Consider the following 18370-nt stretch of genomic DNA (forward strand, 5'->3'; position numbering starts at 1 on the left):
GCTCCGCCGTCCGACTATGTATGTCTTGTAGACGGTTAAGTTTAGGTATTTAATAATGAAAGTGAATCATCGAAAGTGAAGACAGATAGTGAATGCTCGTTGCTTGTTCATTTTTTACAGAAACCGCTATGGGAGTGACCAAATCGACACAAGATAAGAGCGGATACGAGTACGCTATGGCTGTAATGAAGTAAGTATTTTTCCGGCAGCTGTCACGATCCAGTTTCGTTCCCGAGACTACAATTAATAACCACTGAAAATGAATATATGTTGCACTAGAATTACTCTACAGATCACTCGTTCGATAAAAGAAAATATATTAACTCTGCTGACAGACTTCTAGAGCGTATTCAATGAAGTTTGTAGAGTGGTCAGTTACAAGGAAAAGGTGGCCACAAATGGATGGTTACCGATGTCGAATTTGTTGTATTAGATTTATAATGTCTCTCCAATAATACATTACAAACAACTACTCACTTAAGTAAAGTTTTTGTAGCGTATGACACTAAGTTCTAAGTTTTAACTTTTTTTCTTCTTCCGCGTGGTAATGTGCAATTAACACTCGTCAGCCTTATTTTCCTTTAAACTTAATGAAGATCTAATTATGACACTAACCGAAACGTAGTTACGGATAAAGAAATATATTAAGCGATCTAGACGTCATAATCCGCAAAAATCAACAATGATTGCTGACTAATTTACGGAGACTGCTTCTTTTTCTTAATATTACCGATAGATCATCAACTACTCACCGCGTCCTAACAGCAGTAAAGTCAAGTCCATATGAACAGAGAACCTAAAGAAAAACTACGTGAGCCAACCAACGACACTCGGCAAGATGTACAATTTTGTTACAGTGTTGTTCAGCATATGTTCTGCTATTGTTTCTTTAAAACGACTGTTTAAATGTCAACATCTTACGTGATCATGACGTTCTGAACGGTGATGGATCGTGTTCTGTCATATTGGCTCTGTATCTGACAATAGCAAAATAACTGACAGTTAGTTATTCACAGGAAAGTTACCACAACAATCAGTCAGAAAATGGGCTTCCGTCAGGTAGCCAAACGGTTGAATCCTTTTACGTTGCGTGCTTTGTTTCTCCAAACTCATTTAACCCAACAGAAAGCCTAAAGATGAAATTTAGCAAGGGAGTGATAAGGTTAATAAAGTCCTTTAATTCAAGCTCAATACTGCACATTGACATGGTGCGCGTGAACGCAACAAAGAGCCTCACAGCTGCAGCTGCCGCAGCCATGTTGCACAACAGCGAACTGACATCAATACCCCCTTTTCTTATCTGGATCAGTTGTGTTCGATCATCAGTTGCATCATTATTATGGTCCAGCTGCAGCTCGCAGGAGACTGGTGTACAAGTGCCATAGCTGCTGATACCCTACCAAACACTCCTGAACGAATTCTCAAATGATCTTCCCCCTCCCCTTTCTCCATTCTCCACGACGTCATCTGGCATCCGAAGAGCATTACAAGGACTCTTTAATTTCTAGTAAATTTACAATTAACTATTGGGTCACTTCCAGGTGTAAGACTGCTAAAGAGATTATCTCACTAAAATTACAGGGCAAAGACGTATTGAGTGATATAACCCTTATCAAATAACGTGTAATGCTTCAAAATCTAATATAACAGTGGCTCATTTGGTACATTCTGTCACAGCGCTTAATGTTATAGTAGCAAACTTGTCACAGCGTTTAATGTTATAGCAGCAAACTACAACAGTTAAAGCTTCCAAATTGATTCTCACTACATTTCAAAATTTAAAGTAGCCGCTATATTTGTCATCGCTTTTCAGCAACTGCCCATTTGTTACACAGTGCCTCAGTGTCTACGTAATAACGAAGAGGCTCCTTTACGAACTTTATAACAATTAGAAAATAAGGCATATTTACTGAAAATTATACGTGAGAATTTGAAAAACTCAGTAACAATATTTTTAGGGCCTCAGCATGTAACACATTTACACTGTGTCACAACTCAAGCGAGCCGTATCTCGTCTTTCTGATACATAGAAACAAATGTGCCACGTCTTGCACTAATCGTTGCTCAATCGGTTGTCGCATACACACTGTGCGTTCCAATGATAGGGCGTTTCTCCATTTCAGAATGTGCGACATCCTCCACCTGCGCCATACCAAACTGTGGCTCCGTCCCGACTGGCTGTTCAACCTGACGAGATACGGCACGGAGCAGGTCAAGCTCCTGGATGTCATTCACGGACTTACAAAGAAGGTGAGTATTTTACGTAATTCGTGGCAAGCGTAAAACATAGAATCATATAAAACGATAATATGCGTAATCAGACGTCGATAAGGCAATTGTCCTGAGACGCAACACTGCACTAACTCCAGAGATACGAACGCTCGTAATTTGTAAAAGGTGCACATAGTGACGCAGAACCAAAATTATAAATGACGCGAAACACACTACTCGTGATAAAAACTATCAATATGCAAAATATACTTGTATTAAGATTTTTCGTGCCAACCTATGGTCATCCTCCGCACTCTGGGCCCTGCACTCTGGTACAACTGTTTCTCAAACGCCTGCTTTCTGGTACTGGGACACTGAAGTCACACATCCCTTTAGTGTAAGATGTAATCAGAGCCTAAAACAACAGTCTTTCTTTTCTTCTTGCATGGTTCTTCCTTGTACACGAATAGTCCTAAAAATGTGCAAAGAGTAAATCCACATCTTTTTTTACCGTCAAAAAATGACAATTTATAGTTGTTGCACGTATCCGACTTCAGAATCTTTCTCATACAAGTAGAAGCAACAAGTGAAAGAAAACATACGAGTTTGCTATTGTCTGTAATAAACCTCCCATTATGAAACAAGGCGTCCATGACAAATGCTCGCGGAGAAATCCGTAGGTGAGAATCATAAAGAGGTAAAAATATCAGGATTTATGTTCATGCTCTCGCAAACCAAATGGAAGGGCATTAACATTGTGGTTCTTTTAGTGCGAATTACCGTGTGACGCCAGTGTACTGCGCGAATAAAACAATGCATCCGGCGAGGAAAGAAATTAACAAAGAGACTACTGTCAGTTCGCCCTGACCTCGATAGCCTTAACCGGGACAATCCTACAATGTCTCTTACATGATAATGAGTGCTGTTGTTATAGTTAGAAGTTGGACTCACTCACTTAGCAGAATATGTTGGCATCTGTAGAACAGAATGAAATTATCACTCTGCACCGGAGTGGGCCCCGATATTAAAACTGTGTGACGGACGAAGTCACACCACACCAACTCGGGACGTTTGCCTTTCGTGGGCGAGTCATGAGGACGGGTTGTTAGTCGTGCTTGGGTAGGTCAGTTGGTAGAGCACTTGCCCGTGAAAGGCAAAGGTCCCGAGTTCGAGTCTAGGTCCGTCACACAGTTTTAATCGGCCAGGAAGTTTCATCCGTAGACCACGTAAATGTAGGATTAACGTTCTGTAAAACAACAAAACTGTTATCAACCTGAATGTTTGAACACTGCAGTGATTTACTTCGACTGGTGCTATTGGACGTAGTGCGCCCTTGCCTTCGTCAAACCTTCGAATCAACATACCTAGTCAGTTGTGAGGGGACCTACAATTTAACGTGAATGCCTCACGATGGTGAATATCGACATTTTCCACAACATAAATTATTGTCAGTAGTGGTGAAAGAGATAATTCCTTGGATTGACTGGGGATCGAAGCCAGGACCTATTTGCCGTCTGGCTCTTACCCACTGACGTACCAAGTCAAACAAAAATTTTATATGGAATACACACAAATAGTGGGCGTAATATTGATATTTTATGAAATTGCGTTATTTCACTTATAGCTGTGACGGTTAAACGTGTAGTATGAAATGTGAGAATTTAAACCGTTTCTCTTGTGGAAGCTGAGTGTTCTCCGATTCCGACCTCCACCGAAATAAACCACTGGCAGTACTTGGAATCGAACCTGTCTACACAGAATGTCCGCGTTAGACACGCTGGCCGTTCAAATACCTGCATTTTTTACCTTTCTTTTTTTGGCGATTCCTTCCACTTCTTCAGCCTCGCCTTGCGCTTGCCACAATACCTTTTTTCGGCCTTTGTCTACGAAAGCGGAGAAGCATATTCGTCAGAAACTGAATACGCCGGCTTATCTCTCACCGCCACTGTCATCTACCTTTGATAGACCAGCGGTATTTGAAATTTTTATTGGGGTATCATTGAACTGAAATATAACATATGATACTTGATGCTAATAATGTACTTCATGAAACCATAGTAAGAACTCTCCAAGACAACAAAAGTGTGTTAACGCAGTTTCGATAGCATCATTATTTCAGAGCCATAATTTTCTTACACAGATGTTAATAGCATTTTTTTGGTGAAATTGAGTATGGTGACCAACAAATATTCCAGCTTGTTCGCGTTAAGGAAAACTAATCGTCTGGTACACCTTACGTTTCCTACACTATCGTTAAGTCAAAAAACTCAGAGGTATGGCGCGTTATAGTATTCGGGGTCCCGCTCGACGAAGTACATAAATTCATTGTGGTATTCATTAAACATATGCTCGGACGTTCACTAGAGATGTGTTTAGATGTACTTTTTACGAAGTTAACTCTTGTTTACTAGTTAATTTTCGTGTGGAGGCTGTAAAGTCGCTATAGCTTCTCTATAAGAGAATATTCATATCCAGTGAACGTGTTAACGGTTCCCTTCTGTAAAATACCACATATTCGCTTTCAATCGTTTATGGATATTCCAATACCCTTTGAGAAAACATGTTTTCTACTTAGAACTTACCATCTGATGGCACGTAAACTGCACTCAAATATAAACATATTCTCCTAAACACTTATCATAATGCCGGCCGCGGTGGCCGAGCGGTTCTAGGCGCTTCAATCCGGAACCACGCGGCTGCTACGGTCGCAGGTTCGAATCCTGCCTCGGGCATGGATGTGTGTGATGTCCTTAGGTTAGTTAGGTTTAAGTAGTTCTAAGTTCTAGGGGACTGATGATCTCAGATGCTAAGTCCAATAGTGCTCAGAGCAATTTAAATTTGAACTTATCATTATGAGTACCAATGTCTGACATGTCTAGGATGATCCGTTAACAGAAGTGAGGCAATGAAGCATACTTTTACACCGTCTTCCGCAGCCTCCACTGTGATTTCTACACATACAAACGCCATGAAGTCTGCACCCTATCTTAATATGAATAATTCATGCAACAAGTGGTACAGTGACTAATTTAAGCAAGTGACGGGTTTCTTGCCCTCTCATATCCAAAACGAATGTGTCCATGAGTATCCCTTGTGAGCTAGCAGCTGTCTCGTTTTCTTGCTGGATACAGTTCAGGTAATTCTTGCAATAAGTATTAGACTGTATGCCTCTTTCATTGCTTTGGACAGTGAATACCATACGTCGTTCGTTGCCATTGGTAATCATTTAGTGAAGCTAATACATATGTGATATCCGTGGTCAAAAAGTGGAGAATGATGCGTCTCATTTCTGCACCAAAATGAACTCAGCCTACTCGAGCTACACGCAAATCATCTTACCGTAAACTGTCGAGTATGGATTTTATTCTGATGGGAAATGTATTAATAAACCAAACACTGGCAGCACAATTTGGTGTACAAATTTGGTGGTGCCATTTCATCATGATTGTTCTATGACTTGCAAAGCTTCGATGAAGTATTGCATTCTGTTGTAAATCCAGTTGGGCAATTTCCTGAAACTGTCCTCGTGCTGTCCATTAAGCCAGATGAGCATACAAAATGAGTGACGTTGCTGCTAATTGGTCTCCGCGATGATGATGTGAGAAGCACGTGATGTCTCCGTAACAAGCAACACCTTTAGCTATTTCCACTTATTTGCATCTTATCAATAGCATTAAGGGAACCCTTCGAGGTAAATACCATTGTTTCTTATTTTTGTGAATAATTTTCAAATGTACAAAATACTTCACTAGCAACCTAAACCGCCTCTCATAGAGAATGGGCTTCCACCTGGAAATAAGAAACTACGCGTGCTATAACTTCTCCTGTAAACTGACATTCCGTAATTTAGCTTACATATCAATCTGGGGCCTTAAGCTGAGAGTATTGCATTGCCGAAGCAGTAATTTCTGCTTTTCATCTATGGAAGGCTTTATACTATTAAGCGAAATTTTATTTCAGAATTTACCAGGGCAGTGGTTGTCACAGACAAAAATTTGCTCTGGTGCTAAAGTTTTTACAGCACAGGTTATGCGGGACCTTGTAAGCTTTGAATTGTTGTAAAGTGAAGGAAGGGACTCTTGCTTGCCGAATGGGAAGGCTGCAAATAATAGTCCCACCTGTTTAATTTCTTGGTAGGGCTGGCTTTCATCTTATACCACGGATAACTATCTGTTGCACAAGTAGCGCGCTTAACATTATCTACCTAGCACTAAGTGCCAAATCGTCTGAAATTTAATGAAGAGTAATTATTAGCCTTAGACCCTATCCTAGGAGAAAACTACGCAGTGGAATTGTAGTTAGTGGACTGCAAAACGTTCGACAAAAGCTTACAAAAAAAAAATGGCTCTGAGCACTATGGGACTTAACATCTATGGTCATCAGTCCCCTAGAACTTAGAACTACTTAAGCCTAACTAACCTAAGGACATCACACACATCCATGCCCAAGGCAGGATTCGAACCTGCGACCGTAGCAGTCGCGCGGCTCCGGACTGAGCGCCCAGAACCGCTAGACCACCGCGGCCGGCAAAAGCTTACACTTTACTAAATATTTGAAGTAGTTTTCTCTCACAGGGCGCCTGAAGTTAGGTATTATAGGAGGGGGCAAATGTGGAAGTGTTGTACGTTGTAGCGAATTTTAACCAACTAAGTAGCTGCATAATGAATATTTAACATATGAAGCGTACTCCAAAAACTGTATTTACATGTAACACAAATAGAAATACTAATCCTATGGTTCTTCATGAGCAGAGTATAATAATATACCGGTCAGCAAGGATTTGTGGGCTGTGGAAATGCAACATGGTAGCGCAATTTCTCACACACAACGATTCATATGAGTAATCGAAAGCAAAGTTCACCACTTTCCATTAACGAACGAATTGTCAAATCCGGCTCGTGACTCAGAGTGACAAGAATAATGACCCCATCTGAACTTACCTAATATGACAAAGAAATCACCAGTGCTCCCCACGACTGAGTATGGTCGTTATAGGGAATGCTAACTCAATATCGAACTACTCCCATCCAAAAACCACTGCTCACGTGTGTACAGAGACAGCACGCCATACCTACTTGTCCAAGGAGCAGATACTGATGCTGTTACACGACTCCTCGGCGCCCCGGTAAGTTCTATCAAAATTTATTAATATACCGGTCAGCAAGGATTTGTGGGCTGTGGAAATGCAACATGGTAGCGCAATTTCTCACACACAACGATTCATATGAGTAATCGAAAGCAAAGTTCACCACTTTCCATTAACGAACGAATTGTCAAATCCGGCTCGTGACTCAGAGTGACAAGAATAATGACCCCATCTGAACTTACCTAATATGACAAAGGAATCACCAGTGCTCCCCACGACTGAGTATGGTCGTTATAGGGAATGCTAACTCAATATCGAACTACTCCCATCCAAAAACCACTGCTCACGTGTGTACAGAGACAGCACGCCATACCTACTTGTCCAAGGAGCAGATATTGATGCTGTTACACGACTCCTCGGCGCCCCGGTAAGTTCTATCAAAATTTATACTGCCTCGCCTCGCGTACAGAGAGTGAACAAAGTCTTAGGAGGCGAACTGACAAATCACCAAGATGATTTTGCTAGTAAGAACATGAATCTCCTCCAATCAGAAGACAGGAGAGGCAACGCCAGGTTCTTTCGGACTAAACTTTTCCATTCTGTTCATCGGCTGAAATTCTGAAGTCGGTGTCCTTACGCTTCGATTCGAAAGGCGCAGTCGCCTGTGGCGACAGAGATTACGACAGACTGTCGTCACCAGAGCTGGCTTCCAAGATCACATTCAGCTGTCTTCTCAGGCTCCTATTGCAAAGCTAAGCCAAGGACTTCCATCTAAATTAGTCTACTTGTATACAGTTGTAATTACACCCACATTCATTCAAACGAGCAATTATCCATGTTGGGGACAGGGACAGATGTTCTATCAGCTATGGTTAAACGGAGAATAAAAACACACAAGTTAGCTTCTCAATGTGATATTCTCTGGTGCGGAAAATATGAACAAATGTAGGCAGAGAAAAGATACTCTCCCGCATTTCATAACGCTAAACCACAGAATTATGTGAGAGGCTGATTGACTAACGCCTTTCAAAACCAACAGAGCACGTCTTCATTTAGCTATTAACGTGTAAATAGGTAAAGGGCAGAAGATGTTGATTTGATATGATTAAAACATGCCAAAAATTTCAGGATACGCAAGTCTACCAAAGGGGCCGTTAAGTGCGCCGAGTAAGAAACGCTGTAACGAAATAAGTCTATAACTGTTTACAATAACATTCTGATATAAGTATAAAAAATAAACTTATTATAAGCGTTAGGAATGGAATTTTGCAATACAGAGAAATTTTGCAAATCAATTTGGGTCATAACCAGGCCATTCTCAGACATAAAAGTCGTATTTAACTTTGTATTCCTCAACTACAGTATTTAATTAAAATCTTGAAATGCTCCATTTTGGCATAACTTGTGATGTAACTAATCATGTACCCGCTTTAGCTTTCCAGAGAAAACTATCATAGTGTACGTTGGAAGGTAGACGAACAGGATCAGTAATATCACAGCTTACATAAAAGCGGAATAGTTCAGGATTTTAATCAAATATTGCAATTGCCGAATGCACAGTTAAATACATAATTTATGTCCAAGGGTGGTCAGATGGTGACAGAAATGACTGTCAAAATAAAGATAAGTATAGCTATTTAATACCGTCTACACAAACTATTTCTCTTATTATAATTGTAGTTTACGAATGCTTCGTCTTGCGGCGATAAGATAAAATCTTCTCGGGCTTCCAGGCACCTCAGCCAAGTTAACTCCCAGGCCCATCGTCCGAGTACCCGTCGGCTATTGTCGTGTCAAAAATGTTCAGATGTGTGTGAAATCTTATGGGACTTAACTGCTAAGGTCATCAGTCCCTAAGCTTACACACTAATTAACCTAAATTATCCTAAGGACAAACACACACACACATGCCCGAGGAAGGACTCGAACCTCCGCCGGGATCAACCGCACAGTGCATGACTGCAGCGCTCAGGCCGCTCGGCTAATACCACGCGGCTGTCAAGTGTCATCTGGCTCTTATAATGGTCCTTATGTCTCTTGGACTGTGTGCGTATATCATGGACTGTTCGGTGAGGTAGTGTCGAGTGTTACCACAATTTCAGAAGAGGCCTACACGAACCACCTCTGTATGGGTTTATAAACTCAAGACACCAGTCGACAAAGACGAAACGAAAAACACTCTGTGACACAAAAAACAACGTACCGCAAAGGGCTTATCCGAATGGAACGTAATCAGTAAATGTGATGTACATGTAAGAAAAACTAATTATTACAATTGCAGAAAAACTGAGAGATTCATTTAAGAGAAATAACTTCACGAATTTAGCAAGCCAATAACGCGTAGCCCCACTTATGATCCTTATGCAATCAGTTATTCTGCTTGGAAGAGCTTGATAGAGTTGTTTGGTGTCCTCCGAATGATGTCGTGTCAAATGCTATCCAATTGGCGCGTTAGATTGTCAACATCGGGAGATGGTTGGAAGGAGCTGCCCGTAATGCTCCAAACGTTCTCAGTTGGGGAAAGATCCGGCGATGTTGCTGCCCAAGGTAGAGCTTGGCAAGCACGAAGAGGAGCAGTAAAAACTCTCACCGTGTGCAGGCGGGCATTACTTGCTGAAATGTAAGTCCAGGTTAAGTAACCATGAAGAGTTATGAAACAACGCGTATAATATCGCAGACGTACCATCGTGCTGTCAAGGTGCAACGGATGACAACCAAATGGGTCCTGCTATGAAAAGAAATACCACGCCAGACCGTGACTCATGGTTGTTGGGTAGTATGGCGGACTAAAGTAAGGTTGGCATCCCAGCGCTGTCTGAGGCGCCTCCAGACACATCTTAGCTGGCCAACGGGGCTCTGTTCGAAGTGAGACTCCTGAAGACAATTCTTCACCGCTCAATGACATTCCAAGCCGAACACGTGTCTGGAGATCCCCCAGACAGCGGTGGGAAACCAATCTGAATATCGCCCGCTATATGGCTCAGCTGCCAGCAGTGATGATCGGTGGTGCCATTTCTTTTCACAGCAGGACGTCCTGGAGTTATATTTCAGCAAGATAATGCCCGTCTGCAGAACGCGAGAGTTTCTACTGCTTGTCTTGGTGTTAGTCAAACCCTATCTTGACCAGCAGGGTCGCTGGATCTCTTCCCAATTGAGAACGTTTCGAGGATTGTGGGCAGGATCCTCCAACCAGCTCGGGGTTTTTACGAGGTAACACGCCAGTGGGACTCAATTTCTGACGACACCCCTCTGGGCGTCTAGCAACTCTATCAATCAGTGCCAAGGCTTGAATAAATCATCTAATAGTTCTGAAATTGTAATCAGTTATTTGTTTGTACAGTTCCATGCTATTCGGACAATTGCTCCGTGGTGCGTCGATTTTTATTTATTTATTTATTTATTTATTTATTTTTACTTTTTTTTTTTTGTCTTAGAGTGATGTGATTTTGTTCGGCATTTGGAAACTCTATCAGGGGCTACCCTGTAAGACACCGCAGTCTGAAACACGATGCGATTCGTCTGTGTACATTATCTGATACCCAACTCAAGAATGACGCAATCACTGGGAAATAATGGACCTGAAAGCATACACAGGTTTGGATATGTATTCGATACGTAATCCGGTGCTGATAAGCGGTATAACGAGTTGTAAGAGAAAACAAAGACAAAAATCTCTAGTAACTGGTCACTGCTTCGTTCAGAGTACGACCACATTATTACACTGATCTGTTAAGAGGCTACATATGAGGCAGAGTGGTGTTCAAAGTTTGGCGTGTTGGGCTTCAGGTGCTGAAGAAGAAGAAGGAGGAGTTCCAGAAGGGCGGCGGCGCCAAGCGGTACATTGCGTCCGAGCAGACGGACACGGCGGCGGCGGCGGCGCTCTCCGCCAACAAGGGGCTGCGCGACGACCTCGACGAGCAGGACGAGAACGACGTCGGTAAGCAGTGACTGGCGAGCAGCGAGCACGCGTGGTCGCCAGGCGGCGTGATGTCAGCCTACAGCAGCCGCCTACAGATGCGCGCGGCTCGTGCTGGCCGGCACGTGGCCGCCCGAGCTGCGTTCCGCGGCCCATTTCATCTTGACTCTGTTCCACTGGGCTGCGACTACGCTAAAATCCCAAAGGCGGGGAATCAAACGATAGGTGTGGCATTATTGGCCGGGAGACCCCATCAGGGGTTGTTCGGCCGCAGAGGGCAAGTCTTTTTGCTTGAAGCCATTTAGGCAACTTCCATGCCGATGACGAAGCGATGATGAAGACTGCACAACACCCAGTCCACGAACAGATAAAATCTCTGATCCGGTTGGCAATCGAACCTGGGCCTCTTCCATGGCAGTCAGCTCCACTCATCACTTAGCTACAGAGGCGCAGGCACTCGATTATATGGACCAAACATAAGGGCGAGCCTTGTGAAGCGATATGAAGGGCAGCGATGGCAGAAAACCAGTTCTTGCACATCAAGTACAGAAAAATTACTTATTAGAAAAGTTATAAGAACAGCGCGCTTGCTATCGCTTCTTTTGTTCGGGTATTCGGAATATCCACGGTGTCTAAATTCCTAGTGTTTAAATGGGAGACTAGTGGAGATGCACAGGAATGTGCGTGGGCCATAAACACTGAGGTGACAGAAGTCAGGGGATAGCGATGTGCAAGTATACAGATGGTGTAGTATCGCGTAGACAAGATATAAAAGGGCAGTGCATTGGCAAAGCAGTCATTTGTACCCTGGTGATTCATATGAAAAGGTTTCCGCCGTGATAATGGCCGCAACACGGAAATTAGCAGGTGCTGAACGTGGAATAGTAGTTGGAGCTAGACGTGTGGCATATTGCAGTTCAGTAGTCCGAGGTCCACAGTGTCAGAGTGGACCGAGAATACCAAATTACCTCTTACCATGGCCATTGCAGTTGCCGACGGCCTTCATTTAACGACCGAGAACAGCGGCGTTTGCGTAGAATTGTCACTGCTGAGACAGCGTCAAATAACATCAGAAATCATTGTGGGACGTACGATGAACGTCTCAAAAATCAAGAATTATTCTTCCTATAACAGTAATAATTTCAACAATAGAATTGATTTCGAATCCGTAAGGACAGCGGGGCAAAATTGGGCGTTAATGGGCTATGACAGCAGACGGCCGTCGCAAGTGCCTTTGCTAATAGCAGACATCGCCTGCAGCGCCTTTCCTGGGCACGTGACCGTATCGGTTGGACCATAGAGGACTGGAAAATCATGGCCTGGTCAGATGAACCATGATTTCAGTTATTAAGAGCAACTGGTGGGGTTCGATTTTGGCACAGACCGCACGAAGCCATGGGCCTAAGCTGTCAACAAGGCACTGTGGAAGTTGGTAGTGGCTCCATAATGAAAGGGTTGTGTTTATGTGGAATGGGCTGGGTCCTCTGGTCCAACTGAACCGATCATTGACTGGAAACTGCTACGTTCGGCTACTTGGAGACCGTTTGCAGCAAACAACGATGGAATTCTTTACTATTCATGTCTGGATATTTGCACACCTCTGCCGCTAGAGGGCTCCGAATTGCAGTATGTGTAACGTAACTGCGTAGATGCGTGAGAAACAGCGTGCTGTAACATATGTAGCATCCTCTCCTTCAGTATGAAAATACCAGACTACCCACGAGCCCTGCGATATCTGCGACAACCCGACGTCTCGGATTCGCTATCACCGACCATCCTCCATACCGTCCCAACTTGGGTCCAGTCGCTTTTCATCTGTTTCCATCTGCCTCGTGATGACTGGGTGTTGTGTGCTGTCCTTAGGTTAGTTAGGTTTAAGTAGTTCTAAGTTCTAGGGGACTGATGACCATAGATGTTAAGTCCCATAGTGCTCAGAGCCATTTGAACCATCTGTTTCCATAAACACAAGAAGCGCCCTCGAGGACTTCAGTTTGATAGTGACGAAGCAAGCAGAGGTTAAGTTGTGTCTCTGCCAAAAAAGTTAAGCATTCTGCAGTGACGGTATCAACAAACTGATGTCTCGTTGGGAGAAATTTGTTCGTCGCCAGGGCGACTACGTTGAGAAACAATATATAGACATGAAGAATAAAGATGTAGAATATTTTATTTTATTTAAAAGGCTTTAAGAATCATCACATAAAAAATACGGACCCATTACTTTTCAGCACGCCCTCGTATTAGAGAAAAGGCGATATTATGACCGTAGTGAGCTACTTGGTAAACTGAAGGAGGGAGGATACCGTTATGGATGTGTGCAGGCGTTCATATTTGATATAAAGAAGATATTTAAACTTCTTCAAAACATGTTAGGTATCACCCCATTTGATTACATTAAAATTAATGGATTACAAGAAATGCAAACTGTCTCGTTCATGCAGTATGTTAATAATACACGTTCAACGATTTCGCGATATATGGGACCCAATTTCTTGGATGAGAGCAGAGGTCAGTGGCATTTTGATCCACATTCTGGCAGAGCAAAAAAGACCCATAATTACAGAAGTGAGAGTAACATGTTACTGCTGCACATACGTGCTGTGTCTCCTGTGTAGGTAATGGATGTGGCCAGTGGCACTATAAGACATATGTAAAACATTAATAAGTTTATTTCGAATTGTCACATTTAATAATTGAGATATACCTAACTTCGAAGTGCTGCAGGTTCTTCTGTGGTGCTGAGGTATATGCAATGATAGTAAAGTACTTGATAAAAACAAACAGTCGTGAGTACTGATACGCTCTGATAGTCCCCGAATATTAATAATATTTAATAGAATCGTGCTACGTCAAAGTAATGGGTCCTCACTGCAGTCTTCCGCACAAATGTTGATACAGCGAATTTTTTTTTTTGGGGGGGGGGGGGGGATGGGGGAACCTTTGAGTGTGGCTGCTTAAAAAGCTGCACTGGTCAAGCAGCGTCGCAGGCAGTGACGTCATGTCAATTTAGCGTCGTCTGGCGGCGTGTATGCGTGACGTCTCTCCCACCGGCGACAGAGAGCTACGGAAAAGCGAGCTCACCCACCGTGCTGGAGGAAGGTTTAAAATGCCGTCTTCACGTAGCTGTAATGGCACGCGGCATGTCGCGTGTGCTCCAGGAAGATGCCTTTGATATCGCATGTTAAATTTGCTGAGAGTACTAAAATGGCTTGAATATATATAAACAAATGTTTCTAACTAAAAGCTATAAGCAACAAAAAACTTAAGTCTACAAAGAAATCGCAAATCGACGATCAAAATACGGGAAAGATTTAAGTTTGATTAAGGATTCTCCTACTTTTCGTAAATCACAACAAGTGAATACTTGTCTATCCAGTGTCATGTCCGATTTTCACCCTACTTCTATTTCTTATAGAATCTATTTCATTTTATTATCAAGTCAACTTTAAGTCCACTACAAAGAAATATTTGCTTTGTTTTGCAGTATTTGATAGAAGTTACTCATGACTTTCCTTGTGGCAGTCAGAATTTCCCAAAGTTTTAAAATAAATAGACTGGCCTTCCTTCTTAAAGCTCGATCTATTATGTCACGAAAATTCTAAAAATATCAAGACGCAGTAATGTCTAACATGCTGGGTTCACATACATTTTAATGTCTACGCGCAAACTCTTACATTCCACCCAATGTTCCATACCATTTACTGTTTATTTCCAGGTCAAAAGAAGAGGTTGGCCTTCTTGGACCTGATGATCGAAAGCGCCCAGAATGGAGTGGTGCTGACTGATGAAGAAATTAAAGAGGAAGTGGACACCATCATGTTTGAGGTGAGCGTGCAGGCAGACCATGCATTTGAGTGTTCGAAACATGAAAATACGACATTCGTTATGTTACATTGCCTTCTCGATGTTGCAGGGACACGACACAACAGCGGCTGGCAGCAGTTTCTTCCTGTCGATGATGGGCATTCATCAAGACATTCAGGTAATGAAACTCAACCAAGGTCTTGTTTGTCCTGATTCGGGAAGTTCCAGCATTGCTTTAGTGTTTTTTTTTTCTTTTTTTTTTCATGCGAGATTTCTTCTCTTGTCAAACAACTGTAGTACATATGTTAAGGAAAACTCAACTAGAATGTTTTCTGTTTTTACACCATCCTTTGCTAGTCATTGACAGCTACGGATACTATGAAAGTGCCAAGTATTAGTTCTTCTATTTTAAAGCGAAATGCAACTGCAGCCACTTTACAGACAAAAGTTAACTGTCCGTTGATTCCGCTAACAGACTATCAGGAGATTATAAGCTACTTATTCCCAGACCACTGAAATGTGATCTTTCAATATAACTTGACCTGCCTGACATAACTCAAAATAATGACTTTCCTCTTGTATCCACTCTTTATCTAAACGTTTCTGACCAGTAATCTCGCAACAGCTTCCTCTGGCAAACTAATACTTTCACACTCATCCTCCTCATGCTTCTCTTCACACCTATTCCCTTTCTCTCCTCTCTCTCTCTCTGTATTTCTCGTTACCACCGCTTCTGAAATTCTCATCTCTTCCTGTCTTGTGCAAACTACGACGAACAGTAATGACAAATGTATGAAGCCTATCAGAATGACATAGTGATTCAGAATGAAAATCTATACCTTCATAAAGCTTGTATATTTTACAGTTTGTGTGCAGTATTACTGACTTCACCGTAAAAATCAATAGAAAACGAGAAAATGTACGTATTTCAGGACAAAGTCATCCAAGAGCTGGATGAGATCTTCGGGAACTCAGACAGGCCGGCCACATTCCAGGACACTCTGGAAATGAAGTACCTCGAGCGCTGCATCCTGGAGACGCTTCGCATGTTCCCACCAGTGCCTATCATAGCTAGACAGCTCCACGAAGAACTCAAACTCGGTAAATATTTGCACGACAGTCTACTTCGAGGCAGAATACCTTCTAAACTATCTGTCAGACACACACACACACACACACACACACACACACACACACACACACACACACACACACCTAGCTCTCATATACACACAAAATTCACTTTTATATTAATTTACGGCCATAAAGTAGTTTACTGACTTACGGCGCTTGCATCGAATAACAAATTTCCTTCACTTTAGTTTCATTTATACATGAGAAATGATGTGTGTAAATGAATTACCTTCTTCAGACAAATCATAATTGAAATTATCGTTCCTACATGAAAATTCGTAAGTCTTCTATGCGGGCCAATAAGTGACCTGAATCGATACAAGATCAAGCTACAGTCACAGACTCCCAAATCTCTAGTCTAGAAATCGCTAGGGAAATTAAATAAAAATTCCGAATAAGGAATTTGTAGTTGCATTCAGTGTTTTATTATTTGAATTCTGGAGTAGCAATTTCGTCGTGTGACTCTTCACTTCTGTTTTCAGAAAGCAAAACATATTAGTATCTATGTAATATTGTTATTTTCCTGCGTTTAGCATGGTCGACTGCTTACATGTGTCCAGTACTATTATCTGGGATCCTTTCAGATACTTACACTCCTGGAAATTGAAATAAGAACACCGTGAATTCATTGTCCCAGGAAGGGGAAACTTTATTGACACATTCCTGGGGTCAGATACATCACATGATCACACTGACAGAACCACAGGCACATAGACACAGGCAACAGAGCATGCACAATGTCGGCACTAGTACAGTGTATATCCACCTTTCTCAGCAATGCAGGCTGCTATTCTCCCATGGAGACGATCGTAGAGATGCTGGATGTAGTCCTGTGGAACGGCTTGCCATGCCATTTCCACCTGGCGCCTCAGTTGGACCAGCGTTCGTGCTGGACGTGCAGACCGCGTGAGACGACGCTTCATCCAGTCCCAAACATGCTCAATGGGGGACAGATCCGGGGATCTTGCTGGCCAGGGTAGTTGACTTACACCTTCTAGAGCACGTTGGGTGGCACGGGATACATGCGGACGTGCATTGTCCTGTTGGAACAGCAAGTTCCCTTGCCGGTCTAGGAATGGTAGAACGATGGGTTCGATGACCGTTTGGATGTACCGTGCACTATTCAGTGTCCCCTCGACGATCACCAGTGGTGTACGGCCAGTGTAGGAGATCGCTCCCCACACCATGATGCCGGGTGTTGGCCCTGTGTGCCTCGGTCGTATGCAGTCCTGATTGTGGCGCTCACCTGCACGGCGCCAAACACGCATACGACCATCATTGGCACCAAGGCAGAAGCGACTCTCATAGCTGAAGACGACACGTCTCCATTCGTCCCTCCATTCACGCCTGTCGCGACACCACTGGAGGCGGGCTGCACGATGTTGGGGCGTGAGCGGAAGACGGCCTAACGGTGTGCGGGACCGTAGCCCAGCTTCATGGAGACGGTTGCGAATGGTCCTCGCCGATACCCCAGGAGCAACAGTGTCCCTAATTTGCTGGGAAGTGGCGGTGCGGTCCCCTACGGCACTGCGTAGGATCCTACGGTCTTGGCGTGCATCCGTGCGTCGCTGCGGTCCGGTCCCAGGTCGACGGGCACGTTCACCTTCCGCCGACCACTGGCGACAACATCGATGTACTGTGGAGACCTCACGCCCCACGTGTTGAGCAATTCGGCGGTACGTCCACCCGGCCTCCCGCATGGCCACTATACGCCCTCGCTCAAAGTCCGTCAACTGCACATACGGTTCACGTCCACGCTGTCGCGGCATGCTACCAGTGTTAAAGACTGCGATGGAGCTCCGTATGCCACGGCAAACTGGCTGACACTGACGGCGGCGGTGCACAAATGCTGCGCAGCTAGCGCCATTCGACGGCCAACTCCGCGGTTCCTGGTGTGTCCGCTGTGCCGTGCGTGTGATCATTGCTTGTACAGCCCTCTCGCAGTGTCCGGAGCAAGTATGGTGGGTCTGACACACCGGTGTCAATGTGTTCTTTTTTCCATTTCCAGGAGTGTATGTAGTAACTTGAGTTAAATGTCAACTGATGAAAAGGAAGTAAAAGAGTTTGTTAGTTTTAATGATTAAGCTTTCTTTTCACAGCTGTGACATCTTTCCAGATGTAATTAGCAACAGAAACACGGTCAGTATATTTGATAATTTATATTTTGCTGTCTAAATATTATTTGTACTTACTTGATTAACTAGTCTGTTATGATATGAGAA

At 43.3% G+C, this 18370-nt stretch overlaps 1 protein-coding gene across 1 annotated transcript in view; it reads left to right on the top strand.

The window, feature by feature from the left end:
• Positions 1 to 18370, top strand: part of LOC126475108 (cytochrome P450 4g15) — a 53207-nt gene that overhangs the window by 25510 nt on the left and 9327 nt on the right. Inside the window, exons 5-10 of the mRNA XM_050102691.1 lie at positions 121 to 190; positions 2124 to 2250; positions 11084 to 11234; positions 14926 to 15035; positions 15124 to 15192; positions 15947 to 16115. Of these exons, the coding sequence (XP_049958648.1) occupies positions 121 to 190; positions 2124 to 2250; positions 11084 to 11234; positions 14926 to 15035; positions 15124 to 15192; positions 15947 to 16115 (696 nt within the window). The remainder of the gene's footprint in view (positions 1 to 120; positions 191 to 2123; positions 2251 to 11083; positions 11235 to 14925; positions 15036 to 15123; positions 15193 to 15946; positions 16116 to 18370) is intronic.

This window comes from Schistocerca serialis, chromosome 4 (assembly GCF_023864345.2).
Source record: "Schistocerca serialis cubense isolate TAMUIC-IGC-003099 chromosome 4, iqSchSeri2.2, whole genome shotgun sequence".
NCBI lineage: Eukaryota > Metazoa > Arthropoda > Insecta > Orthoptera > Acrididae > Schistocerca > Schistocerca serialis.